This window comes from Ovis canadensis, chromosome 13 (genome assembly GCF_042477335.2).
Source record: "Ovis canadensis isolate MfBH-ARS-UI-01 breed Bighorn chromosome 13, ARS-UI_OviCan_v2, whole genome shotgun sequence".
Classification (NCBI taxonomy): domain Eukaryota; kingdom Metazoa; phylum Chordata; class Mammalia; order Artiodactyla; family Bovidae; genus Ovis; species Ovis canadensis.
Genome location: NC_091257.1, coordinates 48,081,379 through 48,102,161, shown reverse-complemented (window position 1 = coordinate 48,102,161; position 20,783 = coordinate 48,081,379). Strand labels below are relative to the sequence as shown.

The 20,783-nt window shown below is 35.7% G+C and overlaps 1 protein-coding gene across 1 annotated transcript in view; it reads right to left on the bottom strand.

The window, feature by feature from the left end:
* The window catches only part of KIF5B (kinesin family member 5B), a 47,756-nt gene that overhangs the window by 12,507 nt on the left and 14,466 nt on the right, over positions 1–20,783 (bottom strand). Inside the window, exons 4-16 of the mRNA XM_069547626.1 lie at positions 19,593–19,666; positions 18,499–18,603; positions 17,971–18,019; positions 17,404–17,459; positions 17,231–17,318; positions 16,967–17,091; positions 15,554–15,658; positions 15,164–15,309; positions 14,385–14,533; positions 13,772–13,965; positions 12,849–12,917; positions 8,719–8,925; positions 6,701–6,844 (exon numbers count right to left, since the gene is read on the bottom strand). Coding sequence (XP_069403727.1) covers positions 6,701–6,844; positions 8,719–8,925; positions 12,849–12,917; positions 13,772–13,965; positions 14,385–14,533; positions 15,164–15,309; positions 15,554–15,658; positions 16,967–17,091; positions 17,231–17,318; positions 17,404–17,459; positions 17,971–18,019; positions 18,499–18,603; positions 19,593–19,666 — 1,511 coding nt within the window. The remainder of the gene's footprint in view (positions 1–6,700; positions 6,845–8,718; positions 8,926–12,848; positions 12,918–13,771; positions 13,966–14,384; positions 14,534–15,163; positions 15,310–15,553; positions 15,659–16,966; positions 17,092–17,230; positions 17,319–17,403; positions 17,460–17,970; positions 18,020–18,498; positions 18,604–19,592; positions 19,667–20,783) is intronic.

Genomic DNA, 20,783 nt, shown 5'->3' with positions numbered 1-20,783 from the left:
AAGTCTTTTTTGTGTGTGTGTTTACCCAATTAGGTTCTAAAATCTTAAACAAAATTAAGTACTTTTAATATTCCTCAACATTTGTAGGAAGTTTGGAACTTTTTATTAAATATTGTTTTTACCAAAGGGTAAGTAAAGGAGAGCTTAATTTTTGCCCTCCTTACCTTCTAAACTTAATGTTAACACACGCCTACAGGGAAAAAAATATAACATATAAACAAACAAAACTAATGAACTCTGTCTCTTTCAATTTGTGGATTTCTTCCTCAAAGGCGCTCAGTAAATTTACTATTTATGTGTAAGTCCAGTTCAAAACTAACAAATAATGAGGTTTAGGTGGCTGGCAAAGAATGACTTTTAAGTTCACTAAGGAGGAACTGTGGTCAGTGCACATTCCTTAGTAACCTTCCTGAGTTTCATTACAAAATTCCAGTACAATATTCAGTGTCAAAAAAATAAGGAGCGCGGGTCAATTCCCCAGTGGCTGAGAGCTTAGGACTCACTTTCACTGCTGGAGCCCAGGTTCAATCCCTGGTTGGGGAACTAAGATCCTACAAGCCACATGTATGACCAAAGAAATTCCCCAAACCCAAAAACACAAAAATAATAAACAAAAAAAAGAGCCTGACCCTCCCACTAACATCTGGAACAAGACAAGAATGCCTATCCTCACCAGTTCTATTCAATATAGCACTGGAAGTTCTAACCACGTCAATCAGACAACAAACAAAAGATATCCAAACTGAAAGGAAACAGGTAAAACTATCATATGTAGATAATATACTATATATAGAAAACCCTAAAGAATCCACACAAAAACTAGAATTGATGAAATGAATTCAGCAAGGTAGCAGGATATAAATTAATATATAGAAACTGGTCGCATTTCTTTACATTAATAATAAAATATCAGAAAGGCAATGTAAAAAACCCCAGTATCCTTTAAAATCATATCAATAAACATATAAAACAGGAATAACCTGAACCATGGAGGCAGAAGACTTACATGCTGAAAACTACAAAACATTAATAAAGGAAACTGATGTCTATTCAAAGAAATGGAAAGATATTCCATGTTCTTGAACTGAAAGAATTAATACTGTTAAAATGGCCATATTACCCAGAGTAAGCTATAGATTTAATGGGATTACTATCAAATTACCCATGACATTCATCACAGAACTAAATAATCCTAAAATTTATATGAAACCATAAGATCTAGAATTGCCAAAGCAATCCTAAGGAAAAAGCAGGAGGTATAACCCTCCCAGACTTCAGATAATACTACAAAGCTACAGTCAGCAAAAAAGGATGATACTGGCACAGAGAACCCAGAAATAAACCCACATCTATGGACAATTAACCTCTAACAAAGATGACAAGAACATACAACGGGAAAAAGTCTTTTAGCAAATGGTGTTGAGAAAGTTGGACAGCTAGATGAATCAATGAAGTTAAGACACTCCTTCATACCATGCACAAAAATAAACTCAAAAGGGCTTAAAGACTTAAACATTAGACATGACACCATAAAACTAGAAGAGATTATAGGCAAAATATTCTCTGACAAATCATAGCAATGTTTCCTTAAGTTCAGTATCCCAAGGCAGCAGAAATAAAAGCAAAAGCAAACAAATGGGACCTAATCAAACTTACAAGCTTTCGCAAAAAGGAAACCATAATCAAAACAAAAAGACAATATACAGAATGGCAGAAAATATTTGCAAATGATGAGACCATCAAGGGCTTAATTTCCAAAATACACAAACAGCTCATACAACTCAACAACAAAACAAACACCTCACCCCCCATTAAGAGGCAGAAGACTTAAACAGACATCTCTCCAAAGAGGAAATACAGATGGCCAAAAGGCACATGAAAAGATGCTTAATACCACTAATTATTAGAGAAATACAAATCAAAAATACAATGCGGTACCACCTAATATTGGTCAGAACAGTCTACATTAAAAAGTCTACAAATAACAAATGCTGGAGAGGGTGTGGAGAAAAGGGAACCCTCTTACACTGCTGGTGAGAATGTATACTGGTGCAGCCACTATGGAGAACACTAAGGAGGTTTCTCAAAATAAACTAAAAATAGAATTACCATATGATCCAGCAGTCAGTCCCACTTCTGGGCATCATCTAGTATTTGCCAAGGGGCAGCGGGGTGTGGGGTGGGGGGGAGGAAGTGGGAGGTTGGGATTAGCAGATGTAAACTAGTATATATACACTGGATAAACAACAAGGTCCTACTGTATAGCACAGGGATATATCTTAAATATTCAGTGCTAAATCATAATGGAAAAAGTATATGAAAAAGAATGTGTATCTATGTATAAACCAATCACCCTGGTTTACAGGAGAAATTAACACAATATTGTAAATCAACTATACTTCAACTTAAAAATAAGGAGCTTGAGAAGAAAGAAATAAACCTGTCTTTGTGTGCAGATGACATGATTGTTTAAAGAAAAACTTCTGGAACTAACAAGACTTTATAGCAACATTACAGGATACAAGATTAATTTACAAAAAAGTCAATCACTTTCCAATATACTAGCAAAACAGAAACAAGGGAATCTGAAACAAAAAACCTCTCTTTCTGATGTCATTCGTATTATCACTTAAAAGAAACAGCCAACGTAATACTGAAGAACAACAAAGTTGGAGGACTGTCACTACCCAACTTCAAGACTTACTAAAGCTACAGTTATCACGATGACATGGTACTGACAAAAGAACAAATAGGTTATTAGAAAAGAATCGAAAGCCAGGAATAGCATACACAGTACCGTCAATTTATCTCTGACAGAGGACAGAGGGAATTCAATAGAAAATAGACAGTCTTTTCATTAAACTGCTGGAAAAACTAGTCATCCACATGTAAATACTCAGAAAAAAATGAACTCATTTACATTTAGGATCATATACCTAAATGTAAATGCAAAACCAAAAAACTTCTAGAAGATAATAAATGAGAAAATCTAGGTGACCATGGGTTTGGAGATGAGGTTTTAAAGTGTAACACCAAAACCACAATCCATGAAGAAAGAGAATGGCAAACTAGACTTCATTAAAAAGATAAGCCAGACTGGGGGAAATATCTGCAAAACACAAACCTAACGAAGGACTACTATTCAAAACACACAAACAGAACTCTTAAAATCCAAGGTAAGAAAATAAGAGTCCAAAATGCAGATTAAACAACAGTGTGCTATGACTGATTCATGTTCATGTAGAGCAGACACCAACACAATATTGTAAAGCAATTATCCTTCAATTAAAAACAAAAAAACCAAAACTGTGTGACAATGTCACATACCTGTTAAAAAGGCTCTAACCAAAAAATTGATGACATCAAATACTGGTGAGGATGTGAATTAACAGAACTTTCATTTTATTGTTGGTGGGAGCAAAAAATGCTACAAGCCAATTTCAAACACAGTTTGGGAGTTTCTTACTAAGTTAATATAGTCTTAACCTATGATCTAGCAATCATGCTCTTAGTTATTTTAACCCACTGAATCAAAAACTTAGGTACTCAGAAAAACTTGCACATGAGTGTCTGTTTACAGCAGCTTTAAACTGGAGGTAACCAAAGTGGACCTACATACAAAAGGACACCAGGTTCAATCCCTGGGTCTGGAAGATCCCCAGGAGAAGGGAATGACAACCCACTCCAGTATTCTTGCCTGGAGAATTCCGTGGACAGAGCCTGGCGGGCTACAGTCCATGGGGTTGGAAAGAGTCAGACACGACTGAGCAACTAATACTTTCACTTTCTTTTACACACAAAAATGAAATGAGCTATCAAGCTAAAAGACGACATGGAAAAACCTTAAATGTGCATCACAATAAACTGTGGAAAATTCTGAAAGAGATGTAAATACCAGACCATGTGACCTGCCTCTTGAAAAACCTATATGCAGGTCAGGAAGCAACAATAAGAACTAGACATGGAACAACAGACTAGTTCCAAATAGGAAAAGGAGTACGTCAAGGCTGTATATTGTCACCCTGCTTATTTAACTTATATGCAGAGTACATTATGAGAAACGCTGGGCTGCAAGAAGCACAAGCTGGAATCAAGATTGCCGGAAGAAATATCAGTAACCTCAGATATGCAGATGACACCACCCTTATGGCAGAAAGTGAAGAGGAACTAAAAAGCCTCTTGATGAAAGTCAAAGAGGAGAGTGAAAAAGTTGGCTTAAAGCTCAACATTCAGAAAACGAAGATCATGGCATCCAGTCCCATCACTTCATGGGAAATAGATGGGGAAACAGTGGAAATGGTGTCAAGACTTTTTGGGGCTCCAAAATCACTGCAGATGGTGACTGCAGCCACGAAATTAAAAGACGCTTACTCCTTGAAAGGGAAGTTATGACCAACCTAGACAGCATATTCAAAAGCAGAGACATTACTTTGCCAACAAAGGTCCATCTAGTCAAGGCTATGGTTTTTCCAGTGGTCACATATGGATGTGAGAGTTGGACTGTGAAGAAAGCTGAGTGCTGAATAATTGATGGTTTTGAACTGTGGTGTTGAAGACTCTTGAGGGTCCCTTGGACTGCAAGGAGATCCAACCACTCCATTCTAAAGGAGATTGGTCCTGGGTGTTCTTTGGAAGGAATGATGCTAAAGCTGAAACTCCAATACTTTGGCCACCTCATGTGAAAAGTTGACTCATTGGAAAAGACTCTGATGCTGGGAGGGATTGGGGGCAGGAGAAGAAGGGGACGAAAGAGGGTGAGATGGCTGGATGGCATCACCGACTCGATGGACGTGAGTTTGAGTGAACTCTTGAGAGTTGGTGATGGACAGGGAGGCCTGGTGTGCTGCAATTCATGGGGTTGCAAACAGTCGGACACAGCTGAGCTACTGAACTGAACTGAAGTAAAAGAAGCCAGTCTGAAACAGCTAATTCTGTATGACTCCATTTATATGACATTCTGCAAATGGCACAACTAGAGACAGTTAAAAAATCAATGTTTGCTAGTGATTCAGGGGAGAGGGATGAGCAGATAAAGCACAAGCAACTTGTTAGAACAGTGAAATGATTCTGATACTGCAATGGTGGATCTATATTATGTGTTCATCAAAATCCAGAGACTAGTATAACACAAACAGTGAAACATAATGCAAAACATGGAGAACTCAAGCAGCGCTTACTGATGTGTTTAACAGGAAGAGAATAACCTGCAAAACCCAAGAATACTGAGGGTCCATTTTCTCTTTACCTATTTGCAAGTCTGACTTGTTTTCACATACTACAATGGTTCAGTGACAAAAGCGGTTTAGATGTCTGGTTATCACTGGCTGTGCCATAAGACATAAGCCAGTCTTACTCTTTATTTTCTCTACCTTTACCACTTTTTCACATACTGAATTATTTGAACATGAAATGGATGGAAAAAGTGAAAAGTGTTAGTTGCTCAGTCATGTCCCACTCTTTGTGACGCCATGGACTCTAGCCTGCCAGGCTCCTCTGTCCATGGAATTCTCCAGGCAAGAATACTCGAGTGGGTTGTCATTTTCTTCTCCAATGAAATGGATGGATTTTTCTAAAAACAAGCCACAAATTTACAAAGAAAAATTTGAACATGTTTCCAGTGTTCAGAATATGAAGGAAATCTACTTTTTTTTAATCCCGGAAGATTCCAACAGAACGTAATCAATCTTACATACTTCACGACAAACACGACAGGGCAGGATGTTCAGACTGACAGTGAAGAAAGAGCAAGTCACATCATTCAATGTTTAACAACGCTTTTTTGTTCTGATCAGGTGAGCCAGCATTAAGAAACGACACAATTATGAGAATGAATCCTTGCCTCCATCAACAAACAATAGTTCGGAATAACAACAGAAGGAAAGTGTGCTCCACGGTGAAAGCTTTTATTTCATTTCCAACTCTTGTTAAACAGGGCTGGCTTAGCTGACTTTCACTACAAACTCAAGTATAAATTTGCTCTCCTTGTCACTATAATTAATTTTAATTTTAAAAAAAGGAAGTCCATACAAATACCTACTGCAACATATAAACCTTTCATGTTATGTGCACATTTTTTCAGTTAAGAATCTAGTTTGTATTTCTGATTTAAGTTTTAAAATCTACCAGGTTGCAATTTTTTTTTTAACTACACACTAGTGCTGATATAACTAAGTATCTGCACCCTGAAAAAGATTATTAGAAAAGAAAAAATGTAACAAAATTTTGATAACTGATTAACTCTAAGGTTCACAATATTGTCCTGTTTACTACTGTATGTTTAAAAAATTTCCAAATATAAAGAATTAATTAAAAAAAAAAGAATTAATTAGCAGTGCTCACCTTTTACCTTTTTAAACACTTACAGCAACCAGAAGCTAATTTACTTACAGTTTACTCCTGGAGCTATTGTTTCAATTACACACTTTCGTAATTTATTAACAATAATTTCTAAGTGCAAAAACCTTTACATAAAGGAGAAAACCAAACACGTAGTCCAGATAAACACTACTGACTGAGCATATGTCTCCTTGAGGACCCTTTATCCTCTCCCTCTTCCTCATGTATTTAAAATGAAGCCAATACCCTCTACTACAGATGGGTCTTGGAGGAGGAGATGATGGATATGAAAAGAACTTTGTGAAAAATGAAAGTGTGAGTTCTATACAGATAATCATGCTTACTCTCATGTAGTTACAATTACCTTTACGTCGTTGTTTCCCACAGCAATTCCTATTTCTGCCAGGTCTTTTAGTAAAGATGCCATCATCTCTGCTGCTCTTTTTTTCTGGTGGTTGGTCATTTCCTTAAGTTTCTGAAGCTCAGCATCTATACTTGCTAAACTTGCCTAATAGAATAAAATATAAAAAGTACAGTGAAATCTATTAAATGAAAGATCAACTCAAATTTTGACAGGTACTTTCATTCAGTACTCACAAAACCATTATTTTCTGCTTTCATTTTCTTGAATTCTCTACTGAGTTCTGGGCTAGCTCTCAGCTCAAATTTAAAATGTATTTTAGGCTTAAGAGGAGCATGGAAAGTAGCCATATTGTAGCTCCATCAAGAGCAGACAGTTTGTATTACTTCACTAAATTTTTGAGATTGGATGTTTTCTACCTAGAAATGGAAAACTTTCAAATTAACTAGATTTGATTTTCATTTATTACCTTTGGAAACAGCCTGAGAAAATATATGTTAGTATGGAATTGCTAAATCTTCTAGATGGCTGATTAAGTTTTATCTGCTTTTTATATAGTATTTAGTTTCTGAGAAGAATTCACCTGATAATTACTACTACTTTTGTACTATGATACATGCAATTATCCAGGAGACAGTGAAGTAGCATTACTATATGAATTTAATTACTATAATTATAAATTTAAAATAGTAGCTGGCTTACCAGCAACAAAGTCACCACAATTTTGAAAATTCAACTGAATCTGGCTGCTTTAAAACTGTTAGTTGTGTCACAGATCATATACTGTATTTTAAATGCAAGTTACTGACTTTCAATCAGAATCTTTTAGTAAAGATACCATTGTTTCAGCTGCTCATTTCTTCTGGTCATTTCCTTAAGTGTCTGAAAACCAGCAGATTGTGAGTTCACTCAGTTTGATCTACAATATACTACCAAGTCCAAATTACCAGACAATATCTCTAACAACCGAACAGCAATACTCAAGTATATAAAGAGATGCAGACCACTTCAGGGGTTTCTAACTCCTTACCAATACAATGGTCATATTAAAACTGGGACACAAACAGAATAGTCATAAAGGCTGAAATCAGTAGCTAAGAACCAACTTACAGTTTACAGAGTTTTAAGAAACTCCTATCATTTGTCCAAACAGAAATTAGGTTTGCTAATAATGCAACTCAGTTAAGAGTTATAAAGGTATTTCCATGGTATTAATTATAACTTCAAGCTAAATGTAACTTGGGAGATCAAAAAGGGAAAAGGAACTTCTCCAGGAGCAGAAAGGCTTTCAAAATTGTCATTTCATAGCACTGATTGCTTTCCTTTAAACACTTGATGTGACAAGGAAACAACTAGTGAGCACTGATCCTATGTCCAACTTTAAATATGATTTCTAAACAAGAAGCCAGCATTAACAACAAAACTTTAAGAAAAAGAGAGCTCATCCATGGTGATGCTCAAAATATCGCAGAAGCAGTCACAGCTGTATACTATTTCTGGCATCACTGCCAGAGGGCAGGGATTCTTGCCTTACAGTGATGAAAACAAAAATCTTCATTTCCTGGGGAACCATGATGAAGCTATTACATGTCCCAGAAGACACTGGCCCAGGTATTAGAAATTTAACAGTGAACAAAATATAAGTTACATGAAGTCATATATCCTGCTAGTTTGCTTTTTGTGCACATTTTAAAAATCATAGTTTGAACAGTTGGCTAATAATTTTACTGGGCAACTAGGAGTCAACTTTTTTTTCTTTGAACAGTAGAATATCTGGAGTAGCCAATATGTAGCCAATTAAAATACCACTTTAATTACATATTAATAGACCTTTAGAAACTAAGAAAATAACCCTCTTCCTCCACCTTAAAGCTTCATATACAGGAGAAAATAAAGTTGACACTTGAGTTCTTGAAGAATCGATGTTATCAGTCTTAAGCTTTTACAGAAATAAGTTACTCAGGTAACTTTTCAATTAAGAAAACTTTACCAAAGTATTAAGAAAAAAAACTGTATCCTACCGATTTCTGATTCAGCTCATCACTAAGTAATTCATATTCCTTAGTTTTGTCTTCAACCTCCTGAGACTTCTGATCATAGTTGACAGCAAGTTCTTCCAAGGCTTGTAAAACTTCCTTTACTTCTTCCTTAGAGGCATCATTTTCTGCCTGAAGGCGATTCAGTTCAGTCTGCATATTATCTTGATCTCTTCTGGTAGATGCCAGAAGCTGTAGGAAGGAATAAAAATATCTATTTTATCCAAAGAACACTGAGTAACTGGTTTTTAAAACATACACAAGTTAAAAAAAAAAAACTTTTTATCACTTGCTCACCAAAAAGGGAATGAAATGTGGACATTACTATACATGGTAACATTTATTTATTCAACAGATTTACTGAATACCTACTGTGTGCACATTCTGTGCTCAACATTGTGGGAGATGGAAAAATCTAGTGGAAGACAGATACACAAACGAATGCAATACAAAATGAAATGTTAGAGCCATAATGGAGACAGGACATGACAAAGTGCTTGGCAGTGTAAGGAAAGGGGATATTTCTGGATGAGTATTCACGGAGGAGGAGGCTAGAATAGGAAAATTATTGTCAGGTGCACTCTAACAGAAAAAGACACACAAGGCTCCTAACCATGCACAGAAAAAAAGAAATGAGTAGATGCTTTAAAAGTTTAGGTTTTCTTTGGGCAACAGCGGGGGGCATCTGAGCTATGTCTGAGGAAACCATGGTATCAGCAAATAAAATCTAAACTGGAAGAAGCCAAGAGACTCTTACGAGGATACTGAGATCATGTGGGTCAGCTGAAGTAGGGGCATCTGGAATTTGTAGTTTTCTAAAGAGGCAGAGTGCTAATGCCACTCAGAAGGGGGAGCCAGGGATGCCAACTGTCCTGTAAAGTGGACAGAACAATATAAATGAAGAATTATGCAAATGATACCAGGGTCCCTTGGAGAAACAATGCTACTAGAGTAGAAAAAAATAAGATGATTCAACCAGGATTAATTTGACTGATGGTAGACATCTCCTGGGCTTTCCTTGTAACTCAGCTGGTAAAGAATCCACCTGCAATTCAGGAGACTTGGGCTCGATCCCTGGGTTGGGAAGATCCCCTGGAGAAGAGAGAGGCTACCTACCCCAGTATTCAGGCCTCAAGAATTCCATGGACTGTATAGTCTATGGGGTCGCAAACAGTTGGACACTACTGAGTGACTTTCACTTTCACTTTTCAGACACCTCTTACTGAAGTTATAAGTCTTTGCTCCAACCCCCAGAATGAACCTCAAACAAAGGACCACTTTTCAATTATCCCCCATTCTTAAATTAAAGAAATTGGGGGAAACCACTAGACCATTCACGTATGATCTAAATCAAATCCCCTTATGACTATACAGCGGAAGTGAGAAATAGATTTAAGGGACTAGATCTGATAGACAGTGCCTGATGAACTATGGATGGAGGTTCATGACATTTTACAGGAGCCTGGAATCAAGACCATTTCCAAGAAAAAGAAATGCAAAAAAGCAAAATGGCTCTCTGGGGAGGCCTTACAAATAGCTGTGAAAAGAAGAGAAATGAAAAGCAAAGGAGAAAAGGAAAGATATTCCCATTTGAATACAGAGTTTCAAAGAATAGCAAGGAGAGATAAGAAAGCCTTCCTCAGCGATCAATGCAAAGAAATAAGAAGAAAACAATAGAATGGTAAAGACTAGAGATCTCTTCAAGAAAATTAGAGATACCAAGGGAACATTTCATGCAAAGATGGGCGTGATAAAGGACAGAAATGGTATGGACTTAACAGAAGCAGAAGATATTAAGAAGCGGCAAGAATACATAGATCTGTACAAAAAAGATCTTCACGACCCAGATAATCACAATCGTGTGATCACTTACACTCACCTAGAGGCAGACATCCTGGAATGTGAAGTCAAGCGGGCCTTAGGAAGCATCACTACGAACAAAGCTAGTGGAGGTGATAGAATTCCATTTCAGCTATTTCAAATCCTAAAAGATGATGCTGTGAAAGTGCTGTACTCAATACACCAGCAAATTTGGAAAACTCAGCAGTGGTCATAGGACTGGAAAAGGTCCATTTTCATTCAAATCCCAACGAAAGCCAATGCCAAAGAATGCTCAAACTACCACACAATTGCACTCATCTCACATGCTAGTAAAGTAATGCTCAAAATTCTCCAAGCCAGGCTTTAGCAATATGTGAACCGTGAACTTCCAGATGTTCAAGCTGGTTTTAGAAAAGGCAGAGGAACTAGAGGTCAAATTGCCAACATCTACTGGATGATCAAAAAAGCAAGAGAGTTCTACAAAAACATCTATTTCTGCTTTATTGACTATGCCAAAGCCTCTGACTGTGTGGATCACAATAAACTGTGGAAAATTCTGAAGGAGATGGGAATACCAGACCACCTAACCTGCCTCCTGAGAAACCTGTATGCAGGTCAGGAAGCAACAGTTTGAACTGGAAATGGAACAACAGACTGGTTCCAAATAGGAAAAAGAGTATGTCAAGGCTGTATATTGTCACCCTGCTTATTTAACTTATATGCAGAGTACATCATGAGAAACGCTAGGCTGGATGAAGCACAAGCTGGAATCAAGTTTACCGGGAGAAATATCAATAACCTGAGATTGCAGATGATACCACCCTTATGGCAGAAAATGAAGAATTAAAAGAGCCTCTTGATAAAAGTGAAAGAGCAGAGTGAAAAAGCTGACTTAAAGCTCAACATTCAGAAAACGAAGATCATGGTATCCAGTCCCATCACTTCATGGCAAATAGATGGGGAAACAGTGGCTGACTTTATTTTTGGGGGGTTCCAAGATCACTGCAGATGGTGACTGCAGCCATGAAATTAAAAAATGCTTACTCCTTGGAAGGCAAGTTATGACCAACCTAGACAGCATATTAAAAAGCAGAGACATTACTTTCTCAATGAAAGTCCGTCTAGTCAAGGCTATGGTTTTTCCAGTAGTCATGGATGGATGTGAGAGTTGGGACTATAGAGAAAGCTGAGTGCCGAGGAATTGATGCGTTTGAACTGTGGTGTTGGAGAAGACTCTTGAGAGTCCCTTGGACTGCAAGGAGATCCAACCAGTCCATTCTAAAGGAGATCAGTCCTGGGTGTTCATTGGAGACTGATGTTGAAGCTGAAACTCCAATACTTTGGCCACCTCATGCGAAGAGCTGACTCATTTGAAAAGACCCTGATGCTGGGAAAGATTGAGGACAGGAGGAAAAGGGGACAACAAAAGATGAGATGGTTGGATGGCATCACTGACTCAATGGACATGGGTTTGGGTAGACTGCAGGAGTTGGTGATGGACAGGGAGGCCTGGAGTGCTGTGGATTATGGGGTGGGAAAAAGTCATGACTGAGAGACTGAACTGACTGCCAAGTAAGGTAAAATGAGGGTCCAAAGTGACAAACTAGAGAGAAGGAACTTGAAAGAAACAAGATGAAAGTGAAGATCACAGAAATGAGAAACAGGTCAGGGGAGGGTAGAAATGGTAGAGTAAAAAATAATCTTATTCACTGACATTCTCATTTCTATGATAAAAATCATACCCTGAAATATGAATTCCTAAAAACAAAGCCAAAGTGATTCAGAAATAAGTCTTTTCTTTAACAATCCCTTTGGACATATATCGGGGCTGAAGTGTTTTTTATACTCCTTCCTTCATCATTTCCATGTGGAAATACTTTTCATAAAGGGAGGGGGAACCTAAGGTTACTCCAGTCCAAGGATCAATAAGAAGTGTTTGGGGGAGAATAAGACAAAGTAGCACTGTACAAGGAAAGCAAAAGACAGAGTTGAAAACCCCAAGAGACATATATTAAAGAATAAATGCAAAAAAAGAAAATCATCCTCTGCCCTCCAGTTAGACTTAACTCAAACTTAAAAAACCCAAAAAACCCAACTCCAAAAAGCCTGAAGAAGTCAATCTTTGCTTCTGTCTGTATGATGTACTGCTCCCATAGGATATCCACGGTGAAGCATGGACATACTCAAAAAAATTTTAAATGTACTGGAGTGTGTTCTGAGCTTTGTAGATGCCTTCATATTTTAAGTGACAATGATAAACTATACAGCTTTTCTGGAAGCAGTATTTAATTTACCTCTTCCTGATCCAGCATTTGCGTCTTCAGTTTTTCTACCAATTGGCTCTGTTGATTAATTTCTTCATCCTAGAATTTTCAGTTACAAGTTAACAGAATAGCTCACAACCTGGTTCTGTTTCCTAACACAAACTGTAAGATTACTACCCACTCCCCAGTATTTCAAAGTTGTTTTCCCCAAATTGGACATAGCTTATTCTAATCTCTTATCTTAGAAAGATGCTGAAACAAATGGAGCTTCCTTCAATTACCAGTAACTGTAACGTCCTTATCATGCAATAAGAAAAAAGGCTTATGTTTATGAAAGTTATTCACAAAATACTTTAAATGCTAAAAATAATAAACATGTTTAAAGCTATTACTGAAAATAATGCCATGGAACCACTTCAAACCTACCTACCATCCCTGTTTAAAATACATTAAAAACATCACCTACTAAGAAAAAAAATCAAAGACAACATCAGAACAATTTTTTCTAGTCTCTTTACTATTGTTTTTCCCATCCTTTTTATTTGCTTCATAACTGTGCTATTTTTCATACTACTGATATCATCAAAGTAGAAGACAGTATTTCCACTTGATTCTGTTCCCTCAGTCTAATCTTTTGCATCATTTTTATCATTAGCGCCACAGAGGGCTGATTCTAAAAGGTCATTTCATTAAGACTCTCCAAGGACTGTGTCAAATTTCCTTTTGAAAGTTCTATTAGCTGAAAGAGAAGGGGAAGAAAGGTATGCCTTATACATAGTTTCTGCATAGAAACAGAAACTGTCATTTTATATTTTTTGTTAATATAATGATGTTGAGAAAGTTAACAGAAACCTAGGAATATGTACATAGGTCATGATGACCCATTAATATTGAAATTAGAAAATAAAAATATGTCAATAATGTTCTAAAAATAGAACACAAATAATACTTACCTTGTCATCAAGCTGTTTGTACAGTTTAGCAATTTCTTCTTCACACTTTCTTCTTTCAGCATCAGTAAAGTTTCCAGTAACTCCAATTGTGGCTGCTGGTTTATCATTGGTAATAGTAATATCCTTATCCACTGCAAAAGCTTCCAAGTTGGCTTTCTCTTTGTCAAACTGTTCATCAACAGGCACTGTCTCTCCTAAAATAAGACAACAGAATGGTTAATAAAACCCACCTGTTGAAAATTAATTTTAATTTTATTCAATTTCAGCAGCTCTATAAATTTTATCTGCTTAGTCCCTAAGATCTGAAAAGTTGGAATTATCTTTGACTGTCCCCTTTATCTTCTAAAGCCAGTCATCAAATCTTGCATTTTTAATTGATTTCATCCTAAGCTAAACATCTTGCCATCTTGAGACTTCAACAGCCAGCTAGCTGGCCTCTATGCCTCTATTTATTTTTCCAGGTAAAAATCAGAATTTAAAGTAAAAGATTTTATTCATTTTTATTTGATGATCCCTAATATGTTGTTATTTTCATTTATATCAGAGTCTCAAATTTATAAAATAACTCTGAATCTCTATTCCACAAACTCTAAATAACAAATTCAGTTATTACCATTACGCCATCGGTTGAGTTCATTTTCAAGCCACTGAATGGTGTTCCGGAGGGTTTTATTTTTTTCTTTTTCTCTTTCATACTTCTTTTTCCACTGTTCTGCGGTTAACTCTACATTGACACAAACTGTGTTCTTAATTGTTTTGGCCCTAAGACAAGTAGTTGGGGGAGAGGGGAAGAATGTGACTTAATTATTTTCAATTGATATCTGTATCTCTGTAATATAAGCATATGTGGCTAGGTAATTTTAACTATTCTTGTCTAGTTATCTCTGACTAAATTCTAGGAGCTGTACTTAGTATAGTGTTTATTCACAACCCATTAGATATGGGTCAGTTGCAACAACTCTGAATAGCTTAAAAAAAAAAAAATCAGCAACCTGATAAGAAAAAAAAAATGGGCCCATTATTTTTCCAACTCACTTGTAAGGCAGAATTAAGAAAAGCAATTATCAATGACAGTCAAAGTCATCATTATTGATTTTCCTCGGCTAACCACCTCATATAGTTATCCCATTATTTGAACAGGTCACATATGTCAATAGGCTTAACATACAATTATATCCCTCAGGTTTTTGCTTTATTATCTGATTCAAATGTTTAATACTGAACTGAAGCTTCTCACATAAATCTGACTCGAGTTAACACTTGACTTGAATGTTTTCTAGCACACTAATAATACATACTGATTTGAACATATCTATCCTGAAACTTACCTAGATTTAATAAATGAAATGCCTATCTACATTTAGACTTTATATTTTCTGAACAAAAACAAACCTCTGACCAAACAGGAGTGTAGATTTTGTTTCAGATTCATTGTACGATGATGGAGAGCAGCAAATTACAATAGTGGTTCTACAGTTCCCACCTAAGGAATCTTGAAGGATTCTCGTCATTTTACTATCACGATATGGAACATATGTCTACATATAAAAACAAACAAAAAACCAAAGAAGACAAATGGGTTTCTCAGTAATAAAATATGTTGTAGTTATTAAAATGGGAATTAGGATATACACACTAATACTATAAAATAAATCCCTAAAAGACAACTTATTCATACCTATTCATCCAGTGAATCCCTCTCACTCACATCCACAGGTATGTATGTTATCTATGTTTAACTTCCCATTAGATAACAGGGAAATAGAAAACAAGTGTACTCACACTACCCTCAGCCAAAGCAGAAATGACATTTCCAAGAGCAGAAAGGGACTTGTTGATGTTCTTGGCTTCATCCAGCACAGCACCTTCAGCACCAGTTTTACTAACCTATACAATACATAAGATTGCAAAAGAATAAAACAAAATTATGTTTCAGTGATTCTAATTTTCTAAAACGTTCAGAGGTCATCAATAACTAGTAAAAAAGAAAAGGGAAAGCTTCAAGACTTCGTTTGCCAAGTATTTACTCTAGTAGTAGTAGTGAAAGTCACTCAGTTGTGTCCAACTCTTTTTGCGACCCCCATGGGCTATACAGTCCATGGAATCCTCCAGGCCAGAATAGTGAGGTGGGGTAGCCTTTTCCTTCTCCAGGGAAATCTTCCCCACCCAAGGATCGAACCCATATCTCCCGCATTGCAGGCAGATTCTTTACCAGCTGAGACACCAGGGAAGCCCCAGTATTTACTCTAAGCTATCAGTATTTATCAAATATGACTTTTCTGAGACCTTGGGTTTTTTTGCATGACAAAAATGGGATTAAGGAGATACCAAATTTTATTTTTAGGTGTGCTCATGAAATTAACCTACTTACATGTAGGTTTGTATTGACAGCTTACTAATTTGTTAACCCCCTTTGATGCACTGGGAAAACAAAACTAAAAAATTTACTAAAGCACAATGTTGATGTTGTGATGGTTAGAGAGAGACGGAATTTATATATATCAATTTTATATAAGCAAACTTGCTTCTATTAAAAAAATGTAAAATACATAAAGATAACAGAATAATATGTCAGCAATGATGCCTGAAGAAGCAGCTTCTCAGTATTTGCAAAATTAGAGATAGACTTTGAAGGATGTGTGTAAGATTTTTGTGTAGAAGGGAGCAGGTATGTTAATCAGAAGAAAAAACAAATTAGCAGAACAAACAACAAAAAAAGGTCACATAGGTCAGTATTAAGACATTTGAACTTATTCTGATTTTGACATAAATCAGAATCAGATTGTATAGGACTACAATATAATACTTAAATAATCCTCCAAAAGGAGTACGGCGAAATCCAAAAGGATTAATTAATGGGCAGTTTTTAGAGAGAGGCCATTGTCAGTGTGAATAAAATAGACTCCAAAAATTAGGAAAAGGATACCTAGTAAAATTCTTAATGACATACATTCAACACATTATCAATAAAGCATACAACTACATCAAGATAACACTTATTGGCAGAATTGGATTATGGCCTAAATGACAGTAGTTTGCAATGACGAGACACTGACATAAATGCTTAAAACTCTCAAAAATACTACCAAACCCAGTTTGACACACATTTTCAAGATTTAACAATGAAAAATACATAAGCCCAAATCTGAGCTGAAGTTCATTAAAAATGCTTCCATCGGAATATAAAGATTTTACCTTTTCACTACCAGCTAAATCCACCAGATAAAGTTTTCCACTCAGCTTTTGTTCCGTTTGCGTGTTCTCTTGTTTTACATTAATAAGAAATATACTGTGACTCCTAGAGCTATGTTCATTCATATCTACAAAGAAATCACACAACCAAATATCAACAAACAAGGCTTTCCCTTACTAATAATTTCTAAAGCATTATTTCACCTAAGAAAAATCAACTTTAAAGCAGTCTATGCCTTAACTAGTATTACTAAATATGCCACTTACTTGTAACTGCTACATGTCTGTTAGATTTTCCTTCATCTATGGTGTCCATAACTTCATCTGGACTACATACAAAACGCTCTGTACATCCCTGTAAAATAAATTTTTAAAGAATGTCATCACCCTTTAAAAAATGTTATTATAGGGCTTTTCTAAACATTCTGAATTATACCTACTTTTACATAGGGAACTCGATTTTTATCTTCATGAACTGAAAGATTGGTCTTTGAAACTGAAAAAGAAAAATAAATAATATTAACATTTTCCTAACTGCTAACAATGGCTGTGAAATAGTTAATTCAATTGTTTCTTGTTTCTCTCCCCATGCAGCCTAATAACAATGAACTTAAAAAAACATGAAAATATCACTGCAAAAGCAAGAGTCTATAGAACCAAGAGTTAGAGAAGTTTAGGTCCAGGCCAACCTCTGCCACTCATATTCTGAAGATAGGAACACTAAGTCAGACTGGTTCTGCGGTTTGCCAAGGACAATGTCTGACAGGTGAGAAAAGACAAGAGCATAGGACTCAGGCTCTGGAACTCCAGTCCAACTGTCTAATTACTACCTATGAAGCGCCCACAAATATATGCTTTAAATAAGTTAAAATTGATTCAATTAAAACTTTGTAAGAAACATTTTTCAATGTTTCCTGTAGTTCAAGTCAGTTTCATATAGGTTATTGAGAAATGGTCTCACATTTACAACTAAAAACAGTAACTCGAAGAGCAAGAATTTAACTTACCATCTAATAGGTCCCTTATCTTATCCAAATAAATCTCAAAATATGAAACCTAAAGGGCAGAGGAAACAAAGGGGGAGAAAAAATCAACCACTTAAAATTACAAAGTAATTTATTTACTTATTCATCAAATACTTATTCCAGCCTGAGTGCCAGGTACCAGTGCCAGGGACAACTCAGCTACAGCTCATATTCTGATGGGAAGCCTTAAAATCACTCAGCTCTTTTATGTAACTAAAGTGCATTTTCCACTAGGTATCTTCATCTAAAATTAGACTCATTAGGTCTAATTAGTCAGAACTTTTGAGCTTTGTACCAAAACAAACTCTTTTATCTTAAAGGGGAGGCAGCTAAGGCAAGAAAGACTTGGCTTACTCCTTTACTATGTCAGAGGAAGGGTCTGAGTTTACTAATTCTAATAATCTTTCAACTACACCTGCCCATAATTTCTAAAATATTTTTTAAATAAAAAATACTGAACAGAATTATTCTAGATATAAAATAAAATACCACCTTTCCCCAATATTTTACCTTAATATGAAATTCCAAATTTTCATCCATGGAGTAAATATAATTAAAAATATCTTGCACTATTCTTGGAATAATTCCCATGCCTTCTGGATCATGAAGTTTACCCTAAACAAAACAAAACTAGAGTTCCTAAATAAACTGTAACATACAAATTAAAAATCAAAACTTAATTTACAATTCATAGTCAAGAGAGGATAGGAATTCTAATTGTTGCTATTTTTTTGGTGAAAAAATGTGGCTGTACAAATACCTAAAAAAAACCAATTCAACTGTTAGATATTTTGGTAAGTTACATATAAATAATGTATGCTAATCAGGTTACCAATTGAGCTTAGCCTTTTCTTCAATCATTAGATTCAGATGATGCAATTTGTGAATAAACACATTCCAGGAAAATGTTTGTGAGTTGCTCACCATTTAAATCTGCATCATTCTATCTACTTCAAGTCAAATTCATCCAAGTGCTAAGAATGTCTGTTACCTGACTTTAACATGATGAAAATAAATGAGTGACTCCAAAATAAGCAATCATTTACTTTACATATGTAGAATGCTCAGATAAATGATAAAAGCAGACACTCTGTACCAGAGGCAGGTTATAGGATGTTTTCTAGAAGCCAAGCTCGAGCAGGTTTACATTCATTATTAATAGCAGCACTGATAATTTTGGAGCCCTTATTATCAAAGAGGGACAAGTACCTGGCTAGAGGTTGGGAAATGAGACAGATGCAGAGACACGACCAAGGAGAGAAAGAAAAACCTAAGTGCTCCAAATAGAACTGAAAACACATAAACATTAAAAATTTCAAAATTCCCCATTATAAGGTGACAGAGAATTCTTATTTAATTCTAAGACATGCACAATTTTGTGGTTATGTAGATAAAACAAAGCTCAATATGATTTCATATATACAATTTCTATTCAAACTCAGGAACTGATTAGATTCTAACCATGTTACTCATATATAATTTGTATGAGACAAAGCAGTAAAGAGTAAATAAAGCTGTTTAAGCATGATAAAATGTCACAAATAATGAATGAATACACGGTATGTGCTGCAAACTACATCCAAATACTGATTAAAAAACATTACCTCCATTGTGTGTGTCTTCCCAGAGGATGTTTGTCCATATGCAAATATGGTTCCATTGTAGCCTTCAAGTACGTCTATGAGAAAATAAGAGATTTAATACATAGGGGGCTTTTTTTCCTTAAGCAAGACCATTAAGGGAAATTAGTAAGAATATACAATAGTAATTTTCTTACTGAAGATTCACCTAAGGAATTCCTTTCTCTTTAGCCCAAACTACTGTCTATTGTCAGTAAGAAACAAATTTTAAATTCCATTGCTTATAATCATCTCTCCTGTCAATGTACATCTTAGATGTCAATGCAACAGTATTCTACAGCTTTGCATGACCTAAAAGGAAAAAAAATGCTCTGCCAGTTTATGTACAGACATGAACTAGCTTTTAGAAGACTGGTTGCCTACAGGTGGTTAAAATCCACAATATTCCTCATTATACAAAGTATAACAAGCCCAGTCCCATCTCAAAATCAATTATCAGGGAGTTTCTATGGAATTAAAAAAAAAAAAACCACCACACAATTTTTTTTTCTAGCCCTTTGTGTACCCCAAGACCTACCATTAACATTTAAGCAGCTTCTTTTACTAGGCTAAGGAGTAGTGGTGGAATGTGAGTGAGCAAGGTGACTTCTGGTTTCCAGTTCTGGGGATTCAGTTTGTTGGGGACTTTTAAAATTGTTTTTCCTTGTTTTTGTAAAAAGAAAGGTACTATAAAATCATATACTATTTTAGAGGAAGCCAAAGTACAAACTGAGGCCTCTGCTGGAAACAGCAGATGGTAACAGTGGAAAATAAATTTGTAATAAGCAAGCAAATCCTTGTCTTTTTTTAAGTTGACTATTTATAAAAAGAAAAAAGAAAAAGAAAAAAAAGGTCCCAACATTGGTCACGACTAACTAGATATTAGATTTGCTATAGAAATATTGATTTATAAGAAAAAGAAGGTATTAGTACTTACTTCTCTGGCAAGATTTTAAGAGATCTCAAACATTTGAAACTTTCATTCAATATCTTTCCAGTTTCATGAAGAGAAGCAAAATAATTTCAGGAATTACAGTTAAAACAGATTAAGATTGCAGTATTTCTGTTAATAATTCTGAAGACAAAATCGTCTGGGCTAAAAAAGAAGCACTAGACCCTTTCCAATCTACTTCTTATATATATAACTGATCTCTGTATATCAATGTCACACCCTCT